The 21,982-nt window shown below is 40.4% G+C and overlaps 2 protein-coding genes across 5 annotated transcripts in view; one reads left to right on the top strand and one right to left on the bottom strand.

Annotated features, from left to right (window-relative positions):
* MCM9 (minichromosome maintenance 9 homologous recombination repair factor) overlaps positions 1 to 21,982 on the top strand; it is a 73,189-nt gene that overhangs the window by 25,528 nt on the left and 25,679 nt on the right. For 2 of the 4 annotated variants that reach the window (XM_032780539.2, XM_075063903.1), the window contains exon 7: positions 1,069 to 1,188. In XM_032780539.2, the coding sequence (XP_032636430.1) occupies positions 1,069 to 1,188 (120 nt within the window). Of the gene's footprint in view, positions 1 to 1,068; positions 1,189 to 6,407; positions 6,685 to 21,982 lie in introns of those variants that run through there. The other 2 variants (XM_075063905.1, XM_075063904.1) reach the window with 2 other exon arrangements.
* On the bottom strand, positions 5,895 to 21,696 carry ASF1A (anti-silencing function 1A histone chaperone). Its single transcript, XM_032780545.2, has 4 exons — positions 21,372 to 21,696; positions 16,623 to 16,738; positions 9,350 to 9,526; positions 5,895 to 6,294 (listed from the first exon to the last, which is right to left on the bottom strand). The coding sequence occupies exons 1-4, from the start codon at positions 21,478 to 21,480 to the stop codon at positions 6,082 to 6,084; spliced, it is 615 nt and encodes a 204-aa protein (XP_032636436.1). The 5' UTR covers positions 21,481 to 21,696; the 3' UTR covers positions 5,895 to 6,081.

Below are 21,982 nucleotides of genomic sequence, written 5' to 3'. Positions count from 1 at the left end.
AGATTTTTCCATCTGTGATTGTCAGCATGTTTCTCTTAAAACTGTTACTCTAAGCTATTTGCCTGGTGAGTCTCCTTCTGTTGTTGTTAGATGGCAAATGTGCCAGGTGGTATGTAGGTCATAGACTATGTAGTCTAAAATAATGTGTCTATATACAAGTATGGAATATATGTTTTTTAAAAATGCTATAGCAGCCAAATCAAGTCATATAGATCCTTAAAGTGAAGTCATTTTGTTTTATATTGTTTATGTAAGTTATTTAAATCATTTTAGAACTCTTTGATGAGGTACTTAATAATCAAAATATTTACTTTTGTAATTGCTTTGTATTTGGAAATTATTAAACTTCATGATTATTCGACTTATAACAAAATATTTTCAATTATTATCTAATAAGAAAAAAAGGCTGACTATATTGCTTATTTGTACATTAATTAAAGTACACCTCTACCTTGATATAACGCTGTCCTTGGGAGCCAAAAAAATCTTACCGCATTATAGGTGAAACTGTGTTATATTGAACTTGCTTTGATCCACCAGAATGCACAGCCCCACCCCCCCGGAGCACTGCTTTACTGCGTTATATCCAAATTCGTGTTATATCGGGTGGCGTTATATCGAGGTAGCGGTGTAGTTAAATATTGGGATCATAACTAAGCAGTGGTTCCGATTCCCTTCATTATTCAAGGTGGGAGTGAAAAATGTACCATAGCTGGCATCTGCAAAACAAGTCTGTTAAAATATGAAAACAAGTAACTAGATGACCCTATAAGGCTGGCTATGTGATTATTTTAAAAAATCTTTTATGATGAGAATTGAGTTTGAATGCTGCAATATGATTAGGTACTACTTTTGAATTATACAGTTTTATCATGTCTGAGTGATGTTAGATATGACAATATTACACCTGAATTATTTCTTGTATCGTATGTTAAAAGGTAAATTTTATATGAAGAATTACATTTATTATTTTAGTTAAAAACTCTCTGTCTTGTCTGTCTTTATAAATGTAGTAGTCAGTATGCCACCCAGGCAATCTCAAGCTTTGTGTACTTATTTTTTCCAAAGGTGAATCACATCTTCTGTTGGTTGGAGATCCTGGCACAGGGAAATCTCAATTTCTCAAATATGCGGTAAAGATTACACCACGATCTGTGCTTACTGCTGGAATTGGATCTACAAGTGCAGGTATCTGATGTTCCAGGCTGGCCAAGCAGGGTGTGCTCTTAATTTTTATTACAGTTTATCTGGGAGTCTCCATCTAAGTAGAGAGGGGTTTTATGTTTGAGCAGTGATATAAGCTATTCTTGATGGTATTAATCTAGAAGAAATTGCCATGGAACTGGACAAGTGAGCGCTGGGATGGCTCTCTATAGATCACTGGGAATACATCAGCCCTGTAGCCATTTCTCCTGTGGTGGGGACAAACTTGCTTCACCCAGTCCCTCTAGTGGGGTGGTGTGGTAGGATCTCTGTCAGGATTCTCATGGAGACTCCCCCAAAGGATCATCCTACTGTTGTTGCTTTTTTGTTGTTTTCTTTTCCCCCCTGCAGAAAATTATTCAGGCCTATATTTTTTCTTTTTCTGGCTTTTTTTGATTCTTCCAGAAGGAGTACACACTGTGTGGCTGTTAACATACAGTAGGATCATTCTCTTTCTGCTTAACAGAGATTCCTCCTCTTTTCTCTTCCTCTCCATGCTTTGGGTGAGTGGCAGGTTGAGAGTCAGTTCCTTGCTATAAGGCACTGCCTTGTGCGGCTGAAGCCTTATCTCAACTCTGGTTCATAAAGAAACATCTGAAGAGCAAGTTTTTTGCCCCTTTGTACGCCCCAGATGGCATCAAATGCCAGGGGTTGTTAAGAACTCTTCCTGAGGGACAGTACAAAGCCTCAGGTCCTTCTCCCACCCTTGCAAATTACCCAGTTTGAACAAAGTGCTGTACAATCAATATATGTAGGAATCTGTATATACCTCAGGAGTAAAGGACAAAGGATTTCAACTAGTGCATTTAATAGAAATGTGTTTCTCAGTGTTGCTCTTCTTCCGTTTCTATGACACGGAAACAGCATTGTGTTTTAAATGGGAAAAACAAAAGAATATCTTTTCCTAGTCCCTTAGCCCTGTCCATCATGTGTGTACAACCTATATACAGAGGATTTGTTATTAAATACTATTACTCCTGACTTTAAAATCAAAATGTTTGCAAGCCTGTCTACAGAGGAGCCACAAGAATGTTCATGCTCAGGATCACCTTGAATACATCCTTCAATAATAAGAACAAAACAAGCTGTGCTTTGGGCTTGTTCATGTTTTCTCAGGGGCCTGGTGTCTCACAGATAGTGACCTGGACTAAAAACCTTGCAATCATTTCTTACGTTTTTGCACCCTCCTTCGGCAGTAATGATTAAGTCTGCGATTTAGTCACAGAGGTCACAGAATCCATGACTTCCAAAGACCTCTGTGACTTCAGCCAGCACCAGCTGGGAGCTGCAGGGTCCCCGCCAGGCAGACCCCCACAGCTCCTGGCTTCTGCAGGTGGCAGGGGGGACCCCCCAGAGCTCCGGGCGGCAAGGGAACCCCTGCAGCTCAGAGCTACCAGTGGAGCGGGACCGTGAAGCTCTGAGCCCTCAGTGGTGGTGGGGGCCCCTGGAGCTCCCAGCCCGCCCACAGCTGCCCAGACTCCCCATTTTGCAATGGATATTTTTAGTAAAAGTCAGGGATGGGTCACAGGTTTCTGTAAATTTTTCATTATTGCCCGTGACCCGTCCGTGACTTTTACTAAAAATATCTGTGACAAAATCTTAGCCTTAGTAATGATCTCCCTAAGCCAGCCAAGTTCTCATACCTCTGCTTTGCCTTGATCTTCCAGAGCTCTCACTTTCATTTCCTGCTCCACATAAGATGGCTTCCCTGAACACATGATCACAAAGGATGGCTGGAGCTGGGAGTCACTTTAGCATAAATGGGGAAACCACACTTGTGATGCAACACAACAAGCTGTCCTGGTGTGTAGTGATGGAGCTCCCTGTGGTTTCCAGCTCATTCCTTGCAGGGGGGTCTCCAAAATCCTAAAATTGCCTTTAGCTCTACATCAGTGAGGCTTTTAAAAAGAAAGGAAACCCCATGCCCCACAAATTCCACTGCAGGTACATCACTTTTCCAACCTTAAACTCTTATGGTAAGGCCCATTACCATAAGAGAGAATGAGGTTCACATCTGGCTGGCTGTGCAAATTACATCTACATTCACTTCAAAATCCCTTTACACTGCCAGTGTGGTGTAAAGGTGCCCTAATGTAATTGAGAATAAGATTCTTGTAACACTGCTAAATAGTAAAATTACTGAATGAAGTTCCTTCAAACTTTCTTTGGATCTTAGAAGTAATTTATTTAGAAAAATATTATCCTAAAAGCAATTTATTAAAAAAACCTCACATTTATTGAGCTGTCCAAGTATAACTTCCAAATGGAGTGTATGAGGTAAAACTTTGTTTTGCTTTTGGAATTTTATGTTCAAGTAGCTCAACTGATTTTGCTGGAACTTGTCAGGAAAAAAATCAGCTTTGTAATAAGATCAAGCATTAAAAATGCACTTCCTAAAGGACATATTTGAGAGATGTGTACGGTTAAACTGAGGGAGTGTAAAACTGAAATTGGTACTTTCCTTAATGACAATATATATGATATGATAATTAAGCAATGTGCAGCCAATATTTTAAAAATGGGTCTCTCAAAAAAAAAAGTGCCCTCTTTGCCTTGGGTAGTATGAGCACTGAGAGAGCCTCTATCCATTGCCATATTGTTCAGTGCCACTAGGGATGTCTCTGCACTGTGCCTTGGCCTTGAAAATCACTTGCGAAGAATCCATGATGTTGGCAAGTGCTACGTGATGCTGGAGTTTGGGTTCTGAATGATTTTGCCTAAGAGTGTGAGGTTGGAAGGGTGACCTGTGTCACATGTTCGTATCTGGATGATCAGACAGTCTATTGCATTGTTCAGGAAGAAAGGAAAAGTTACTTCTCTGAAGATGATTTTGTGAAGCTGTTAGTAGTGGACATAATTTCTCTTCTTTGACTTTTACCATGAATTCGTTTCACATATGGTGTTCCACTATTTGTAATGGATACTAGCATGTGATGGGGCCAAATTCTGTCAGGCCAGCAGGGTGATTAATACCATGCAGTCCATCTTCAAATGTATGGCCTCAGTAAGTTCCTCTTAAATACAGTTGATCTTTTCTGCAAGTTAGGATAGGAGCTTTTCAGAGCACTCAGTGCTTGGTCCAGTCTCTGGATGATGCAATCTGGGATGATTAGCTAGGCGGAATAGTTCTACTGCCACTTTATTGTAGCTGTGATGGTGGTAGATCCAGTTATTTAGTTTGTTTAAAGGGACAAAATGCAGTTAGGCATTGAACTCTTACAGTCTTTCAGTTCAAATGGGGCACCTAATTGTCAGTTGTACATTTGAAAATCTGAAGGGTTGTTGTTGTTGTGTGTACACTGAGGAAATATTGAGATTTGGATCAGTTTATTCATTCGATGCACTTCCTGCCTTAGGTGGAAATTTGATCAAAAGTGCTTGTGTTTAAAAATGAAGACAATCTCACAAATGCCCTGAAACAATAGAAATTCTTACCAGTTAGGGCACATGCATCCTTACTCAACAATGTCAGAGGGTAAGAGTAAATGCTCCCTATTTTCTTTTAAGTGATCAATCATCATGGGGTTTACCTTCCTTTAAAAGAAATAAGTTTTGGAACCTAACAGGTTCCCAGCAGCAATGGTTATTGCTAAATACTGAACTATGTTCTTACCAGGCTGATTACAAATGTTATATCAGCTATGCGTGTGCAAAATCTGTCCACCCTTTTGCCTTGACTCGCATAATAAGATTAATGAGAGGATTTGGAAGAACAGCTACATTGTTGGTCTTATAATTATTAAATGTCTCAATCTGTGCAATTGGTCTTTATCTTCAAGGATGGTAACAGAATACTTTATGGTAAGCTCTTCAGGTCAGGTACTGTGTGTGCGCATGTGTACAGTGGTATCACAGTGGAGCCTCAATCTTAATTTGTGCCTGTGAGTACTACTACAATACAAAAATAATAAAATTGTGTATTGAAATGTCTTAAACCCAAAATGTTTTACGAAGCTACGGTAGGATGAAGCACTTCAACTTCTTATTAACTATCTAAACCAACTACATGAATAAAGAGGCTTTTAAAAAAGTAAGTGTACCAGGCCATGATTGTACATCATAATCCTATAGGGAGCAATTTTTTTTCTTATTAAATATTCATGCTACTCCTTTTGAAGTTTAAATTTTGTAACTGCTTGAAACCTTTCAACCAATTGTGCAAGCTATTAGCATGGTTGAAAGAGAGTTCTTTGCTGCGCCCACCTACTACAAATGAAACATTGTTCTTAACAGACTATATAAAATGACTTAATAGCAGCAGGAGATAAAAAAAAAAGTCACATCCTAAAATCCCAGATAGCAGATGGTAGAGCTCAAATTGCATGCTTTAAGTAACAAGTATGTGCCTTGAAAGGCATAGATGTTTGCACCTAAAATTATACTGTGCTGTCTGTTTTCACAGTAGAGGACATTTTAGGATTATTTTGTAGAGATCACTTTTTTCCCCCCTTTCTTTGCATTTTATCAAAAGACAGTTTTGTTCCTAACCTATTATTAAAGGGCAATGAAATTGTATTCAGCATTATTAATATTAGAGATGAGCCCAAGTCATCACTATTCCATCTGTGCTTAAATATTTTTAACTTTCTGTTCTTTAGGTTTTTAATTACATTTACAGAGAAAGAGAAAAATAATACATATGCTTTAATCAGATTAAGTTTAGAGCAAATAAAATAACACAGAGAAAAAACTACTTAAAAATAGTTGTATTTATATTCCACAATTTGCTCAAATACTGTTTTTTTCTTATAAATTTTCTACAGGATGTTTTAAAACAACTTCTTCACGTTGTTTGTTGACTATGTACTTAAGGAATTTCAGGCAAATAGTTCTGGTTGTTTTTACAGCTTAACACGTACAGTATCAAAACGATGGTAGTCACATGCAGTCCATATGAGATTCTAACATGACATTTAATGAATTTTCTGATGTTGACCACCCCTTTGATGCTGAAGGTAATGCATCTGTAGAAAGAAGTGACTGTAGATTTGGGTTACTGCTCTCTGCATCTTCCAGTTTTTCAGTGTTGTCCTCCCAGTTAATGTGGAATCTTGTGACTCTGGGGTTAGATGCCAAAATATTCCGTTGTAGCTGGAGGAGGAGAAAGTATATTAGTTGTGTGCGCATGCAAGATTACTGTATAAATTTATGTACAAACATAACTAATCTCTATGAATTTATGGCACCTGAATTTTAATCTACAGATGCTGCATATCTATCAGGAACAGATGTTTACCATACAGAATCAATCCATCTAGTCCAGCATCCTGCCTCAGTGGCCAAACTAGTTTTAGAGGATGACAGAGCCCTCATCTTGCACCAAGCTAAATGTGCCATGCTTACTCGAAGGGAGTAGATTTCCTTCTTAACATCCCACCCTAAACATGAGATTTGAGTGTGTTTATCTTAGCTTGCATATATACAAATGTTCAGCACAGAATTAAATTATCAGGTCCTGGTTCAAAAAAAAAAAAAAAAAAATCTAGGCACAGTCTGAGGCACTAACCTGCAGCAGTGAATTTCATAAACTGACTGCACATTGTATAATCTAAGTAGTAATACTGTTTATTTGCTCTAATTACATCGTGTCTCTTTGTTCTTGTCTGATCCTGCAATCCTTCGTCATGTTAGTAACACTACTCCATAAGTGTGCTTTTGATCACATTTTGATCTTGACTTAATTGGATTTAATTTAATTCCTATTAAAAAAATCTGAAAATGTACTTAGCTTTGGAACAGGAAGGTGACCTGGCCCCATTTAGATAGTATTGTTGACCCTTATTTTTCTTTTGACAAGATGACAGGTATGTGCGTATGGACATAGCCAAAAAATGTATTCATTTTTTACTGCCTCCTTTCTACTTTTTAATTAAGATACTCTGGAAAGTTTGTTGTTAACTATTGAAAACGTGCATATTACAGCATGATTTAAGACACCAAAATCTCCCATGTTGTAGAACCATCTGCCCTCATCATGAAAGCTTAGCTTCCTTAGCAGTATGAATTCTGTGGCTCTGATTCTTGCACAGACACACACACACACACACTCTTGCCAAATGGAAGGCAGCAATTTACACCCATCCCTCGAAGTCACTGCATACGGATCACAGTACAATCAATTAATAATTAAACTCTGCCTTGGAGCTAAAAACTGATCTTTCTCACCAAAGAAAAACAGTCATTGAGTAATTCCTCTTACCCAAACTGACAACCTTTTATTTTCAAACCTGATCTGCTTAGTTCCCCTTCAATTATAATTATGTTTTTAACCAATGCATTTTCAACTCAAACTAAATGTCTAAATTCTGCACAGAAGAATTCTCATTTAGCCAAGAATTCTGCACTTTCATCATGTGCCCTGCCACCAAAATTGCTAGATAAAATTAAGAACCTCCTGGAGTATTTCTGAGTGAAAATAGTTCAGAAGAAGTTTTGCTGCTTTTTTGTTAAAAGCAGAGTTAACGTTGTATAAACAAATGATACTAGATTAAAGTAGGAGCTGAGGGTTTTGGTTTTGTTTTAGTTCAAGTACTTTTGAAGAAACTTGGATATTTAGAAGCCAAAACTTCAGCATTTACACCATAAAAAAATGGCATAAAAGGAAATGATTATAAAGTCAAAAATAAAAAATGGGAGAAAAAAAGGAACAGATTTGAATATCTTCACCTTAGATCTCCAAAGTTAATAGCAACTTTGGGTGACCAACTCAAAGCCGCTTCAAATGGCCTGATTTTCAGGAACTGCCATGCACCAGACCCCTGAAAATTAGGCCCCTGTAGGGTGTCTCAGGTTAGGCACACCAAATGACTGGTCATTTCTGAAAATTATGGCCTTAAGTGTCCTTTAGTGAGCCACAAGTTAAGTGTAGTTATATCAGGGTATCATTTTTGGGGAATGTGTGGCTTTTCTCTGGCCTAATTATTGCAGTACATGCATTATTCTGGTCCACTCTTCAGATTTTAACATCATATCATTTACCTATAATGGAAAAACAAATTTACCTCATTACCCTCCCCCATTAGCCTTCTAACATCAGTTTATATACATTTCTTCCTTAAATTTCCATGCAAATAAAGGCCCTGACCCCGACATGGTGTTCCATGGAGGCAGACCACTGTGCCCTCATAGAACCCCAAAGACAGACCCCCATGGAAGTCAATGGGGAACACCTTGCAGGTTTGCAGGTGAACAAACATTTGCCAATGCCCTCCCTCTGTGCAGTGTTATGTTCCAAATAATTCTTATTTGACAAGTCATTTTAATGCTAATCTTGATTTAGTTTAACAAAAAACAGACTCTTTTTTAGCTCATGTTCTTAGCTTAGATTCTGTGTTTTGATATTTTTAAGTCAAATATGTGACTTAGCAACTATCTGCGATTATTCAGCCAACTCTAATCAGGTCAGTCTCCACAGCCCAAATTTGGCCCATCTCCAGTTTTTGTTAAGATGAATATCAATTATGATATTTGTGACATGGATATTTGTCCATTCGGAAATGGAAAGAGACCAACAACTCATTTCACATAATCCATGTAAGATGGCAATAGCTTCTGATCACTTCTGATCTGGGAAGGATTCTGGATGAAAACCTGTATCCCAATCCCCTTCAAGACTATGATAACTAAGTGTCACCTTAATTTTTTTTCTAAATCTTCTGTTTTTGCTTGATTTGATTGCTAGTTTTGTATGGCTTAAGGCAGTGATAGTCAGACTGAGGCTCAGAAGCTGCAAGTGGTTCTTTAATGTGCACACATGATATTAAAATACTGTAATTTAATTATTAACTGATCTAAGTTATTAACCTATCAGGGTGCCTTTGCTATGTTGTTAACCAACTGTAGTTGATAAAATAATAATATTTGGTCATTCATTTTGCTGTGAGAATTTTATATATATATATATATATAAACTAAGTACTTCCCCAGCATACTGTTTAAATCTGAATATATAATACTGTAGTAAATGAAACAATGAATTCACACTACTGTGGCTCTTTTGGGTAATGCTGATTGCTAATTTGGTTCCTGAACTACTGAGGTCTGAGTATCACTGGCTTAAGGAATTGTTTCGTTTTGTTTTTTAAGAAAGCAAGCCTATTATGTTAACACTGCTTTGGATACGTGACCAGAATAGAACATTGCTTACCTTAGAAAAGTCTGGTTTTACTGGAGGATTCTCTCTTAATTCTGTTTCAGTATATTCATTGTTTACATAATAGCCGACTCTAATAAATTCTTGGCCTCGGTAGGTGCATGTAATTAACACAACTGTTACACCTACTGCATCTGCATCTGGAATAAGTCCTGGATTAGGAGCGTCAGCCTAAAATGTAAAAGGAAAAGGTTATTGAAACAATACAGATTGGTCTACCTTATCTCCAATTTTATACCATATGGCTATCTAGCAAGGGGCAGTAGGGTTGTATGTCACATCCATCATGTGGATTAAGCAATGGCTGTGCACAAATTTTAAATTGATGATTCATGCATAGTCGGGAGATAGAGTGCAAGCACATCTACACTGCTCTCTCAGTAATTGCAACCTTGGATTTAGGGCACTACTCTCTAGAGATACATAGCAATTCAGTCTCCAGGGTTTGTTTGTTTGTTTTTTGTTACTTCTGAAACCTAGATGACCAGGCAGCTTTTGCATCTGAAATTGGGTTTTTTTGACCAATTACCAGGTAATCTGTAGTTCATCCAGGTGCACTAATGTCCCTCCACTCTGCAGTGCCATTGTTCTCCACCCCAACCTTGAAAGATTCCCTTGCTAGCTTATTTTTCATGAGGTCTGTGAGGTTACACTGGGGTGCATAAGTTTTCATAGCTGATAGATTAATCTGGTAAGGAAAAACTGCAAATCATACTTCAGCAAGGAGAGGGGACTGGATTGCAGTGAGGTTTGAGCTATTCCACAGGCTAATAAGAGAAGGAACCTGTATGTCTTTTGTCTCTAGGATCTCCAAGTACCCGGTTTTCAACTGGAAAGTCTGGTTGAAAAGAGGATCTGATAGTGTCTGATCAGATCTACTGACCGGACACCCACACTCGAAGTCCAGTTATTGGGGGGGGTGGGGCAGGGAGGTGCTGGTTCATCACCCAGGTCAGTCCCTACTCAGCCAGGGCCCCCTCCTACCTGCATTGGGCAGTTGCAGCTCCGAGCCCCAGCTCTGCAGAAAAGTCTCTCCCGACAGGTGGAAGGGGGGAAAGAGCAGCGAGTAACAGAGGAAGGAGAAAGAGAAACAAACAGAGGGCAGGACCTCGGGGGAAGAGGTGAGATGGAGGGGTGGGACCTCAGGGAGAAGGGGCAGGCCAGTTCCAGCACTCTTGCTGGCAGGGCCGGCTCCAGGGTTTTTGCCATCCCAAACAGCGGGGGGTAAAAAGAAAAAGCCGCAATTGGCAGCACTTCGGCAGCAGCTACAGTGTGCCGCTTTCTTCTTCAGCGGCAGGTCCTTCCCTCCAAGAGGGACCGAGGGACTTGCCGCTGAAGAGCCCAACGTGCCGCCCCAACCACTTGCTTGCTGAGCTAGTGCTTGGAGCCGGCCCTGCTTGCTGGAGTGTCCATTTTTTAAATATTACAAAGTTGGCAACTCTATTTGCCTCCCTCCCCATAACGAAGTTTGTTACCATGTGTGTTGTTAAATGCAACTCTCTCTTCGCTTCTGACACATTTTCAACCAGTAACTCAGGCCTAATTAATATGCATTAATCTTTCTGAATGATCTAGCAGTAACAGTATAGTTGTTGATTAAAAAAAAATGTATCATAAAATGGGGCATAACCCCAATCTCTTGAAATGCCTTTTAGCTATAACTTATTGTTGATTTTTTTTGTTTCACCCTAGACCTAGGACTTGTAACAATGCATGTTTCTTCAAGGGATTATTTGCATAAACTGCTTCATGTTTACAAAACAGCAATTAAGCACTGCACTATTGCTGGGAAAGTTACAGCCAAACATATTTCTCATAGTTTATTATACATTCTAGTACTGTGGCCTGTTGAGCTGGTTAATCGTATGTCACTGGCTCCTGTTCCTTGTTTCCTTGATTCTACAAGTATCCATAAACCAACCTAGATACCTTAACTAGGGGCTGTGGCTACTGAGGAGAAGGAAGAGATGTTACACCCCAGGGGACAACAGCACCAGTGTGGTGGGAATAGCCAAACAATATTATCCAAAATCAGGCACGGACCAAGGCAGCCAGGCAGTATATCCAAAATCGAAAAGGCTAAGACACAAAATGAGTTACACCTAGCAAGGGAAATAAAAGGCAATAAGAAAAAATTATAAATACGTAAGGAGAAAGAGAAAGATGAAGGAACATGTAGGTCCACTACTTAGCTGGGAAGGAAAGCTAGCGGATCATATCAAGAAGGTTGAGGTCTATAATGCCTGTTTTAAATCAGTCTTCACTAAAAAGATTCATGGTGACCAGCTATTTAACATAATTATTAACAACAAGGAGGGGTCAGGAACACAAGCCAGAATAGGGAAAGAACAGGTTAAAGAATATTCAGAGAAGTTAGATATACTCAAGTGGACAAGACCTGATGGAATTCATCCCACAGCACTTAAGGAACTGTCTGAAGCAATATCAGAACTGCTAGCAATTATCTTCAAGAACTCATGGAGGACAGGTGAGGTCGCAGAGGACTGGAGAAGGGCAAACATAGCACCTATCTTTAAAAAGGGGAACAAAGAGGACCCAGGAATTATAGACCAGTCAACCTAACTTGGATACTTGGAAAGATACTGGAACAAAAATATTAAAGAATCAGTTTGTAAGCACCTAGAGGACAACAGGGTAATTAGCAATAGTCAACATGGATTTGTCAAGAACAAATCACGCCAAACCAATCTAGTTTCCTTGTTGCATAGGGGTATTGGCCTAGTGGATCGGAGCGAAGAAGTAGATGCGACAGATCTTGAATTTAGTAAGGCTTTTGACACAGTCAGTCCTACTTGATATTCTCATAAACAAACTAGGGAAATGTAGTCTAGATGAAATTACTATAAGGTGGGTGCACAACTGGTTAAAAACAGTACACAAAGAGTAGTTATCAATGGTTCACTGTCAACTGCAAGGACATATCTAGTGTGGTACTGCAGGCATCTATCCTGGAGCCAGTGTTGTTCAATATTTTTAAAAATGACTTTGAGAATGGAATGGAGAGTATGCTTCTAAAAATTTGCAGATGAAATCAACGGGGGAACGCCTGCTAGTACTTTAGAGGGCAGGATTAGAATTCAAAACAACCTTAAAATGGAGAGTTGGTCTGAAATCAATAAAATGCAGTTCGGTAAAGACAAGTGCAAAGTACTATGCTTAGGAAGGAAAAATCAAATGTGCAACTACAAAATGAGGAATAATTGGCTAGGCAGTAGTGCTACTGAAAAGGATCTGGGGGTTATCATGGAATTTGAGCCAACAATTTGATGCAGTTGTGAAAAAAGGCATATATCATTTCAGGCTGTATGAACAAGAGTGTCATATGCAAGACATGGGAAGTAACTCTCCCATTGTACTTGGCATTGGAAAGGCCTCAGCTAGTGTACTGTCCCCCGTCCCTGGCACCACACAGAAGGACATGGACAAATTTGAGAGAGTCCAAAGGGGAGCAACAAAAATAATTAAAGGTTTAGAAAACCTGACCTAGGGGGAAAGGTTAAAAAGCTGGGCTTGTTTAGTGTTGGGAAAAGATGATTACGGGGAGACCTGAGAACAGTCTTCAAGTATGTTAAGAGCTGTTATAAAGAGGATGGTAATCAATTATTCTCCCTGTCCACTGGTATTGAAGGTGGGACAAGAAGTAATGGGCTTAATCTGCAATAAGGGAGATTTAGGTTAGATATTAGGAAAAAACTTTCTAACTATGAGGATAGTTGAGAGCTGGAATAGGCATCCAAGGGAGTTTGTGGAATCCACGTCACTGGAGATTCTGGCTGAACTCCACTTACTACAGTTATGCCACCAGAAAATTTGGCCCTATATGAAAATATACATACTCGTGCACATACAATAATTGCTTCCTCACCTGCCAATGAAATGCAGATGCTTCTGGGGAAAGATTTAGCAATTCCATCAATGCACAACAACAGATTTATACAGAGAGTGAAAATAATGGCTTGAAACTGCAGGGAGCATTTAAATAGGCAGAATTTAATTAAGCAGATTGTGTTATAGAAAGGCATGGCCTTGTCTAGACTAGGAGAATGAAGTGTTCAGCAATCATGTTCTAGTCTGTTGCATTCTATATGGGTTCTTATATAGCACTCCTCACAGCAGTATCTGAGTGTCTTCCAAAAGTGCATTAAGTGATGTGACTAAAAACATCTGTCATATGTTGTGTGTTCTCTCAGTGTTGGTTAATGTGCGTTAACACATTTTTAAAGCCACTTAGCACCTGGCATGAACAAAACACTAGCCTTTAAAACATGTTATCTGGTCATGGTCATTAGCTTGTCCCTTACTAATAACCACAACCAGTTAACATCTTTTTAAAATGCCACTGTCTTCATCTAGACTAAGTACAAAGTGTTGTTTAACAATGTTTTAGTTAACATATGTCAACTATTTACATGTTTGCCAAACTCACCTAATTTTCCTAGTCTAAACAGCACCACCGAGTCACCCTTTTGTGCAGAAAGTGCTGTGAGATCTTTAATGTGCCCAGGTGCTCCGAATTTAATTTTACATCTTATCAAAAGATTGCCCCTACAGCAACACAGCATCCTATACTGGGGCATTGGTTCAGTTACTGACGCAGAGGGAAGAAAATACTGCCTATTGAATCACCAGCATGACTTCCTGCAGTGCCCTGCTTTGTTCTTGGTGGCAGAGATGCCAACTTTCTAATGTGCCGGAGGGCGGGGGGATGCTCCCCTGGGCTTCTCCCCGGCCCCACCCCAACTCCACCCCTTCCCCCAAAGCCTCACCCCTGCTCTGCCCCTGCCCTGACTCTTCCACCCCATTCCACCCCCTCCCCTGAGCGTTCTCACTCCTCCCCGCTAGTGTCTCTTGCACGCTGCGGAACAGCTGATCACGGGATGTGCTGGAGGGAAAGGGGAGGTGCTGACCGGCGGGGCTGCCGGCAGGTGCCAGGTGCTGGGGGGAAGGGGAGGCGCCGATTGGGGGAGCTGCTGGTGGATGCTGAGCACCCATTTTTTTTTCCATGAGTGCTCCAGTCCCGGAGCACCCATGGAGTCAGCACCTATGCTTGGTGGTCTCCCATTTAAGTATTAACCAGGTCCAAACCCCCTTGTGAAATTTGATGATCAAAGTTTAATATACTTTGGGCTGCAGGTACTTTGCTAAAGAAACAGGTAGGAGAACTTACAGGTGAGCTTGTACAGAATCATGCACAGGATATATTCCAATATAACCAATGTTCTCCATGTCTAACTCCTAGTTTGCCTGAGGTAAGATAAATGTTCATAGTTGAAACATGATAAATGATTCCTTCCTGTGTAAATATCATATCTGGAGGACATGTTATACAGGTAACCCTGATTGTCCAAACTTCACATGTCCAGAGATGTGCCTCTTTAGATAAACAACATCAGCTCTTCCTCCCATCTCTCTCTACCACAAGCAACATTTATAACTTAAAAAATATTAATTGTAATTTTTAGTTTTAAAAATGAATCAGATTCTTCACTCAAACTAATGTATCTTTAAAAAAACAGAGGCATAAATACCAGCTCACTGCACTGCAACCCGTTTCTAAAGGCAGCAGGAGGCCACAGACCTCTTCTGTCAATTTACATAGTAAGTTTTTATGACTAAAGGGTTAAAACTTGATAGTGGAAGAAATTCTAATAAGGGAAGTAATTTCTCATACATCTTCTTTATTGGTAGTGGGGAGAAAATAGCCCCAGTATTGAAACCTAATTAATAGTGAAGTGCTTAGAGAATGATTTGTATATAAAAGACTGCTAAATGTATCCATCTTCCTGCTCTTATTGCTGTGCCTTTGACCTGCCCTGTAAAATAAAGTTTTCCTTTATCCGAAAGTTTCAGATGTGCTCTGAAGCATTCAGATAATTGGGATGTACATGTTTATTCAAGATGCCTTAGACATTTTCTACACACACCTTGACACCACCCTTAAAACAATTGTATCAACTGTCAGAAAGATAGAAGCTCATTCATGTCTTCGGTTATTTTCTTTAGTTATATGTGTGAACTCCAGTGTATCTTTGCCATAAAGTGCAGTTCTCATGTGGGGATGGAAGTACAGTTCTTCTGGAAGGAGCTAATTTTAGTTTTAGTCTGACACTTCTGCCAGTGCATTTTATAGTCCTCTTTTATTAGACGAGGCTAGCACTGGATAAAAAGAGGTTGTGCTGAACTGAGGATATGACTACACTACAAGCCCTACAGTAGCATACCTACAGTTGTGCTGCTGTAGCATAGTCACTTGTTTTCTGTCACTGTAGTCAATCCACCTCCTCAGGAGGCAGTAACCAGGCCAATGGAAGAATTCTTCAGTCGACCTAGCTGTGTCTCTACTGAGGCCTAGGTCAGCTTAACAATGTCTCTTGGGATGTGTGAATTTTTCACACCCCTGAACAACATAGCTACATTGACCTAAGTTTTAGGTGTAAACCAGCCCTAAATTTTAGGTGTAGACCAAGCCTGAATCATGGTTTTGTGATATGGAAAAAGCACCACTAGGAATTAAAGTGAGACTTAAACCAGACCAGTGCATTAAGCCACCTCACTGCCATTCTCTCCCCATTTTCCCTTAGGCACTGCTTTATTTGTAACTCTTCGGCTTTGTCAGTTGGTAGCTCTTAGGATTTCCAAACATCTGAAAATTTATGGGTGAGTCCTAATCCTCATGTGTCTCCCTGACGTGCTTCAATGCTACATTGAGAATCCCAAACTTATTTCAGGACTTGTGACATTGCGTTGCAATTCTAACATCATGGCATGAAGATCCAAACATCATGATGCAATATTGTCTTGCTGAACAAAGTTAAATAGATGGCTGTCCTGTTAAGTTTTACTATGAGCTGGTCACTGGGAGGAGGGGCCTAGACTAACCTTTTATACCCAAATTTCCCACAACTGCTATCCCCACCACAACCTCACCAGTGGTACAAATGTTGGGAAGTGCTATCATAGACCAGCTAACTGGCATTTTTAACCACTGTGTTGTCTAACCTTGCCCCCTCCCCCCATTCCCTCATTGATACCACAAGTGAAGCTGTAGCAGTAGGAAATTTCAGGAAAAACAAGGGCTCGTGCAGATAAGGCCTTAAAGTCAGGAACAGTAGATTTAAGGAGTTGACACAAAATGGTGTTTGCTAGGAAAAAATATATTACTGAAATGCTGCTTTGCTTTAGGCTGTCCCCTTTAAACACTGAATTAACTCAATTGTTTTAGCAATATTGAAAATAACAAACTTACCTGAAATACAAACATGTGCCTTCCTGCAGGAACAGGTCCTACTAAAACGGAGTCTAAAACTTGATCATACTCCTCACTTTCTGCTGAACCCACATAAATTATTTTCCATTCCAAATCTACATTAAAACAAAAACAACATTTTAAAAAATGCCCAAAATTTGCACAAAATTTAATTCTCTCTCTTTGAAAAAGTCAGTCCATAGCCTAAGGATCCCAGGTCTTGCTTATTTAGGACTTTAGCCCAAAACTGCCTCCATAGCTGCTGGTCCATAAAGATTACAGGCTTGTCTACAAGGGGAAATTTACTAGCATAATCATACCGCTTTAGTTATACCAATACAACTCTACATGAGCTTTCTAAGTTGTACACCCTTTGCTGCCAACATTATTCAGAAATGGCAAGCCCCCTGGGAAAAGGCTGTGTAATCCCATTTTTGGACTTAGGCTTCTCATGAATGGAGAGAGAGGGACACTGGACATAGTGGCAGTAGGGAATAGTGATGTGTAGAAAGTGAAGAGCTCATTTACATGAGGTAGCCATGGACTAAACAGCAGTACAACATCCAAGCAGAGTTCTCCCTGCTCTCCCACCCCCCCATTTTACTTTTTTTCCAGAGCAGGCTACCTTGTTAATTGAATAGCTAGCCCACTGTACACACGTACACACTCACACAGAGATATAATTGATATTGTGATTACAGAATACTCTCAGTAAAGGTTTTGGTGTTTGGATGTAACCTGAATCTTGAGATGGAATTTATAACCATTTTATGTAAAATCAAATGTATTGTATGGTTTCATAATACAATTTAAAGAAACCGAACAATACTAACAGTTCATAGGTTTCCTGGCCCATATATATTGCTGTGCTTACTCTCTGTCCCAACTCCCTGTTTAAAAACTGAAACTATCAACTAACATCCATTAGCTCTTACTTCTGCTTATTTTTAACTTTCACTTTCCAGTTAAAACACACACGGCAGAATTAACCTGCCAGAATTTTTGCATTTTAAACAAACAATAAGAGGTCACTATGATGGGTTTTTCTTACTGAAAGATGCCATTTGTGATTATTTCCTTTTTTTAAAATGGAATTTATTTTAAAATCTGTTTCAGAGAGTGCCTTTAAAAACAAACCTGATGTGACACATTTTCATCTTGTGCCCTGATCACGCACACTCCTGTGCCATTCCATAGTCTTCAACAAGACACTCTGCACAGGTGCAAACAGGAGTCTATGCTAGGCATTCCTGATACAGGACAGGAGCCTAACAGCTTGTCTACGCTGGCAACTTGCAGCGCTGCAACTTTCTTGCTCAGGGATGTGAAAAAACACCCCCCTGAGCGCAGCAAGTTTCCATGCTGTAAAGCGCCAGTGTAGACAATGCACCAGTGCTGGGAGCTACGCCCGTTGTGGGGGTGGGTTTTTTAAGAGCACTGGGAGAACGCTCTGCCAGCGACCACACAAGCCATGTTAAAGCACTGCCAAGGCGCTGCTTTAGCATTGCCAGTGTAGACTAGCCCGAAGTAAGGAAGAAAATGCAACATTGTAACACAACTTGGCTGCTTTATGATTCAAGTCCCTATTTTTTCTCATACTTTTTGGTATGTTTATTTTTTAAAAATGGCATAACTCATAGGATTCAGGAAGGCATTTTGTTCCCTTTGTATAGCACAGCATAATTTTCCAGGTGCTGGATGGGAATTATTTGCCAACCTTTGAAGTATCTGGTTTTGGGTATTGCCAAGACAAGATATGAGACTAGACAGGTAAATGGTCAGATCCACTACGGCAATTCCTATGTAAATATACCACACACAGTTGTGGAGTATTGTGTAGGCCAGGGAAGTTCATAGCGTATCCATTATAAGCCACTGTTCCAAAGCACTGCTGTATAAATCATTCTGGACTGATAGTTTACAACATTTCAGACTAGGAATAATATTTGGGGGCGGGGGGTACTGAGAGAGTAAAAGTTATTTCATAAATTATATGCAAAAGGGTAACTATCAAATCCTACTTGTTTAGGACTGCGTGCCCATCAGTAATTTTAAAATACTTTAAATAGATGAAGTTAAAAAATTAAATTGGCATGGTATTGGTCTGATTTGGAGAGGAAAAAATATAGTAAGTGACCAAGATATTAGTGTTTGGAAATTAAAGCAAGGATACACCTTTCTTCATAAAATTTATGAAGAAAAGATTATCTGTAATAATAATAATAATTCTAATTATAATGACTTATATCAGGGGTTCTCAAACTTCATTGCACCATGACCCCCTTCTGACAACAAAGTTACTACATGACCACAGGGGGAGGGCCAGAGCCAAAACTCCATCACTCTGGGTGGGGCGAGCAGGGGCTGGAGACCAAGCCCTGCCACCCTGGGTCGGCAGAGAGGGGGCCACAGCCCAAGCCCGGCTGCACTGGGTCGGAGTGGAGCTTGGGCTTCAGCCCTGGGCCCCAGCAATTCTAATGCTGGCTCTGGCGACCCCATTGGGGTCCTGCCCACAGTTTGAGAACTGCTGACTTATATGAAAGATCAACATCTGTGGCCATGAGGAGGTAGACACATGGTGATTGGTGGTTATGCTATACCTGTACTTCGCATTCTCAGTTGAAAACAGGGATAATAATGCAAAAAAAAATTGAAGTAAGCAGTCTTTATTTCTGCTCATTTAGCCACTAATCAGCCTGGCCTAACTTTCATTTAAATCCATCTAGTGTTGAGTGTGAGATATACAAATGTACACAAATAGGAAGGGAGGGTTTAAGTCTTTGCAGCACTGGTGTAATCTGTGTCTTGTCTGGAGCACCACCAATTAAACAGGCTGCTTTCTGCACCAGCTCTACCATCCAAGTAGTCTGAAAGAGGAGCACCATGGCATGGATGCCTTGTTTACACTAGAGAAATCTTTAAAAAATTTCTCACTACCTCAGCACAGGTGTTTACCACATACCTGTACAAATGATGGCAGCTGGCCTAAACTAACTCATCTACCACTGAGAAAACTGGTGAGCTGCAATAATGCTAAAGCAACAGTTAGAGAATTTAAGGAAATCTTGAGTGTAGACGGGGCATCTGCGGAGAGTACCAGCAAGTATGACAATTAGACCAAATATTGTGGTGTTTTCTGTGATGTGGACACTTGCCCCCTGGAAACTGGTCTGACCAAATGCATGTAGTGTAAGCCTCCAACATATAATAAAATAGTAGTGACTGAAAGATACAGAACTGGGCTGGATTTGAACTGGTGACACAAAGGTATAAAACACTCCATATATCCCATTATCAAAGCTTTGAACTGTTTAGTTCCCCCATAAAATTAAAACAAAAATAAGTATGTTTATTTTCCCCTACTCCTTAAAATGCTGGGCTCCCCATGTATCACATGTGAGCAACAGTGGTGCCGTGACTAGCACCTATTGGATCAGTCCTCTTCATGAGGGCACAGAGAGCACAAGCTGCAAATCAGTTGTGGCCACAAGCACTCCCACTCCTCTCTCCAACGCTTAAGTAACTTTCAGACTGGTCACTAATAGCTTGCTTCATTCACCTGTTCTGCCAGTGCTCTTGAGGGAAGCTAAAAGAAGCCCATTCCCGTCTCCCAGACCACAGTGGTGAGACCAATGGTCCCGGAGAGCTCCTGTGGCCAGAAGAGAAATAGATTTTGCTTTCTGCTGTAAAAATCCTGTTTATTAACCTGCAGCACTGGCCCAGTACACGGTAGGGTCACTGCTGTGAACCCTTCTGGACGATTCCTGTAGAATTTGGTGAGGGTAACCCGCACTGGAGGAGTCGCTGCTGAGCGATGCAAAAGTTAATGCCTAGTCCACTCTCTGTACTCGGCAGTGGGTGGGTACATTGCTGACCTCACTCCCTGCCCCGCGCACCCCGCTCTGTATAGGCTGGGGAGCAAAAGACTAGGTTTGAAGAGTGAACCTGAGATCCCCAGCTGGCAGGACATAGCACAGTACACCTGGACCCCTGGCTGCCAACAAACAGCAACTTTCAAGTGAGTGCTAAAAATATTATTTCCCTCCCCCGCCCTCCCTCTCCGGGGGGCTTAGTACCCACAATAATACTACATCTGTGAAGGGATTCAGTCGGCTACCTTGATTATTTTCAGACATTTTGTAAAATACTAAGTGCTACAGCTACATTTAAATCTCTCTGTTTTAACCAACCCTCCCCCGCCCCGATGTTTTCTCCAAAAAATATTCAAATCGAATATCAAGACAATGGAAATATTTCCTGGGATGTGTTTTCCCCACTTAGTGCAACGTTTCAGCAGCATATCGCTTTGCTCTGCTCAGCAACAGTTCACCTCAGCAAAAGAGATGCACGCTGAGATGTGCTGGTTAACCCCTCATATATACACACACACACACACAAACACAAAGCTGGCAACATGGCTACCACCACTCAAACAAGTTCCTGGCAACTTAAGCTCACGTTCTAAAATGCAGCGTTTGGATCCGAAATACAGCAGCCCTCAACTCTGCAGCTGAGGACACAATAATCAACTTTCCCTTGCCTTTCAACCTAAACGCGCCAGCCTAAGACAGAGCATTTCTAAACAGCATTTAGATGCCTGCCAGCACATCCTTTCATCTAGTCACACCGAGGCAGCGAAGGAGAAACTGTTAAATAGTAGCAGCAGGCCTTGGCAAAGTTTAAACCTTTTAAAACCTGAAACTAGTAGCTCTGGGTTATAAAATCCGTAGTGGGAAAAAATCTACTCACCTTCAGACAGGTCCTCTATGCACTCAAACGTGATTTCGAACTGAAAAGGATTGTAGAAAGGAGAAGGATTATCCAACACCACTACATTGTTCACCTGAACCTTTGCCATATTTTGAAAAAAATACAAACAATAGGAATAGGGTGTTAATGCAGCACAATAAAGTCCAATGTGTTATTTTTTTGTAAAGCACAAACTCCAGTGCTAGTACTTGGTCAAGGCTGTAGAGCTATGACTTGAGAAACTTTTTTTTTTTCTTTTATTTACAACAGGAACACTCCACACTGTTTTGCAGCTTTCCTATTTCACTAAACTACAGCCCATTCTGCTCTGTTAACTGGCAGCCTTGGCACTGATTGGCTGCACACTGAGCTATGACCCTCCTCCTGAAGCTTCCTGAAAGAACAAGATGGGCTCCTTTGCTCTGAATGGGATTGAAAATATTATCTGCTGCTCCACCTGCTGGCCCAGAGTAGGCTAAAGGCTTAGAACAAAGTGGCATGACTGAATGTGGGAGGAACGAAAGAATGAAGGATGAGCTAGTCTGACATTATTTGAGCACTGGGCTCACAAAATATAGGGAAGGGCATCAGTGGCTGGAGTAGGCTTTTTT

This window comes from Chelonoidis abingdonii, chromosome 3 (assembly GCF_003597395.2).
Source record: "Chelonoidis abingdonii isolate Lonesome George chromosome 3, CheloAbing_2.0, whole genome shotgun sequence".
NCBI lineage: Eukaryota > Metazoa > Chordata > Testudines > Testudinidae > Chelonoidis > Chelonoidis abingdonii.
This window is presented reverse-complemented; position numbering and strand designations above follow the sequence as displayed.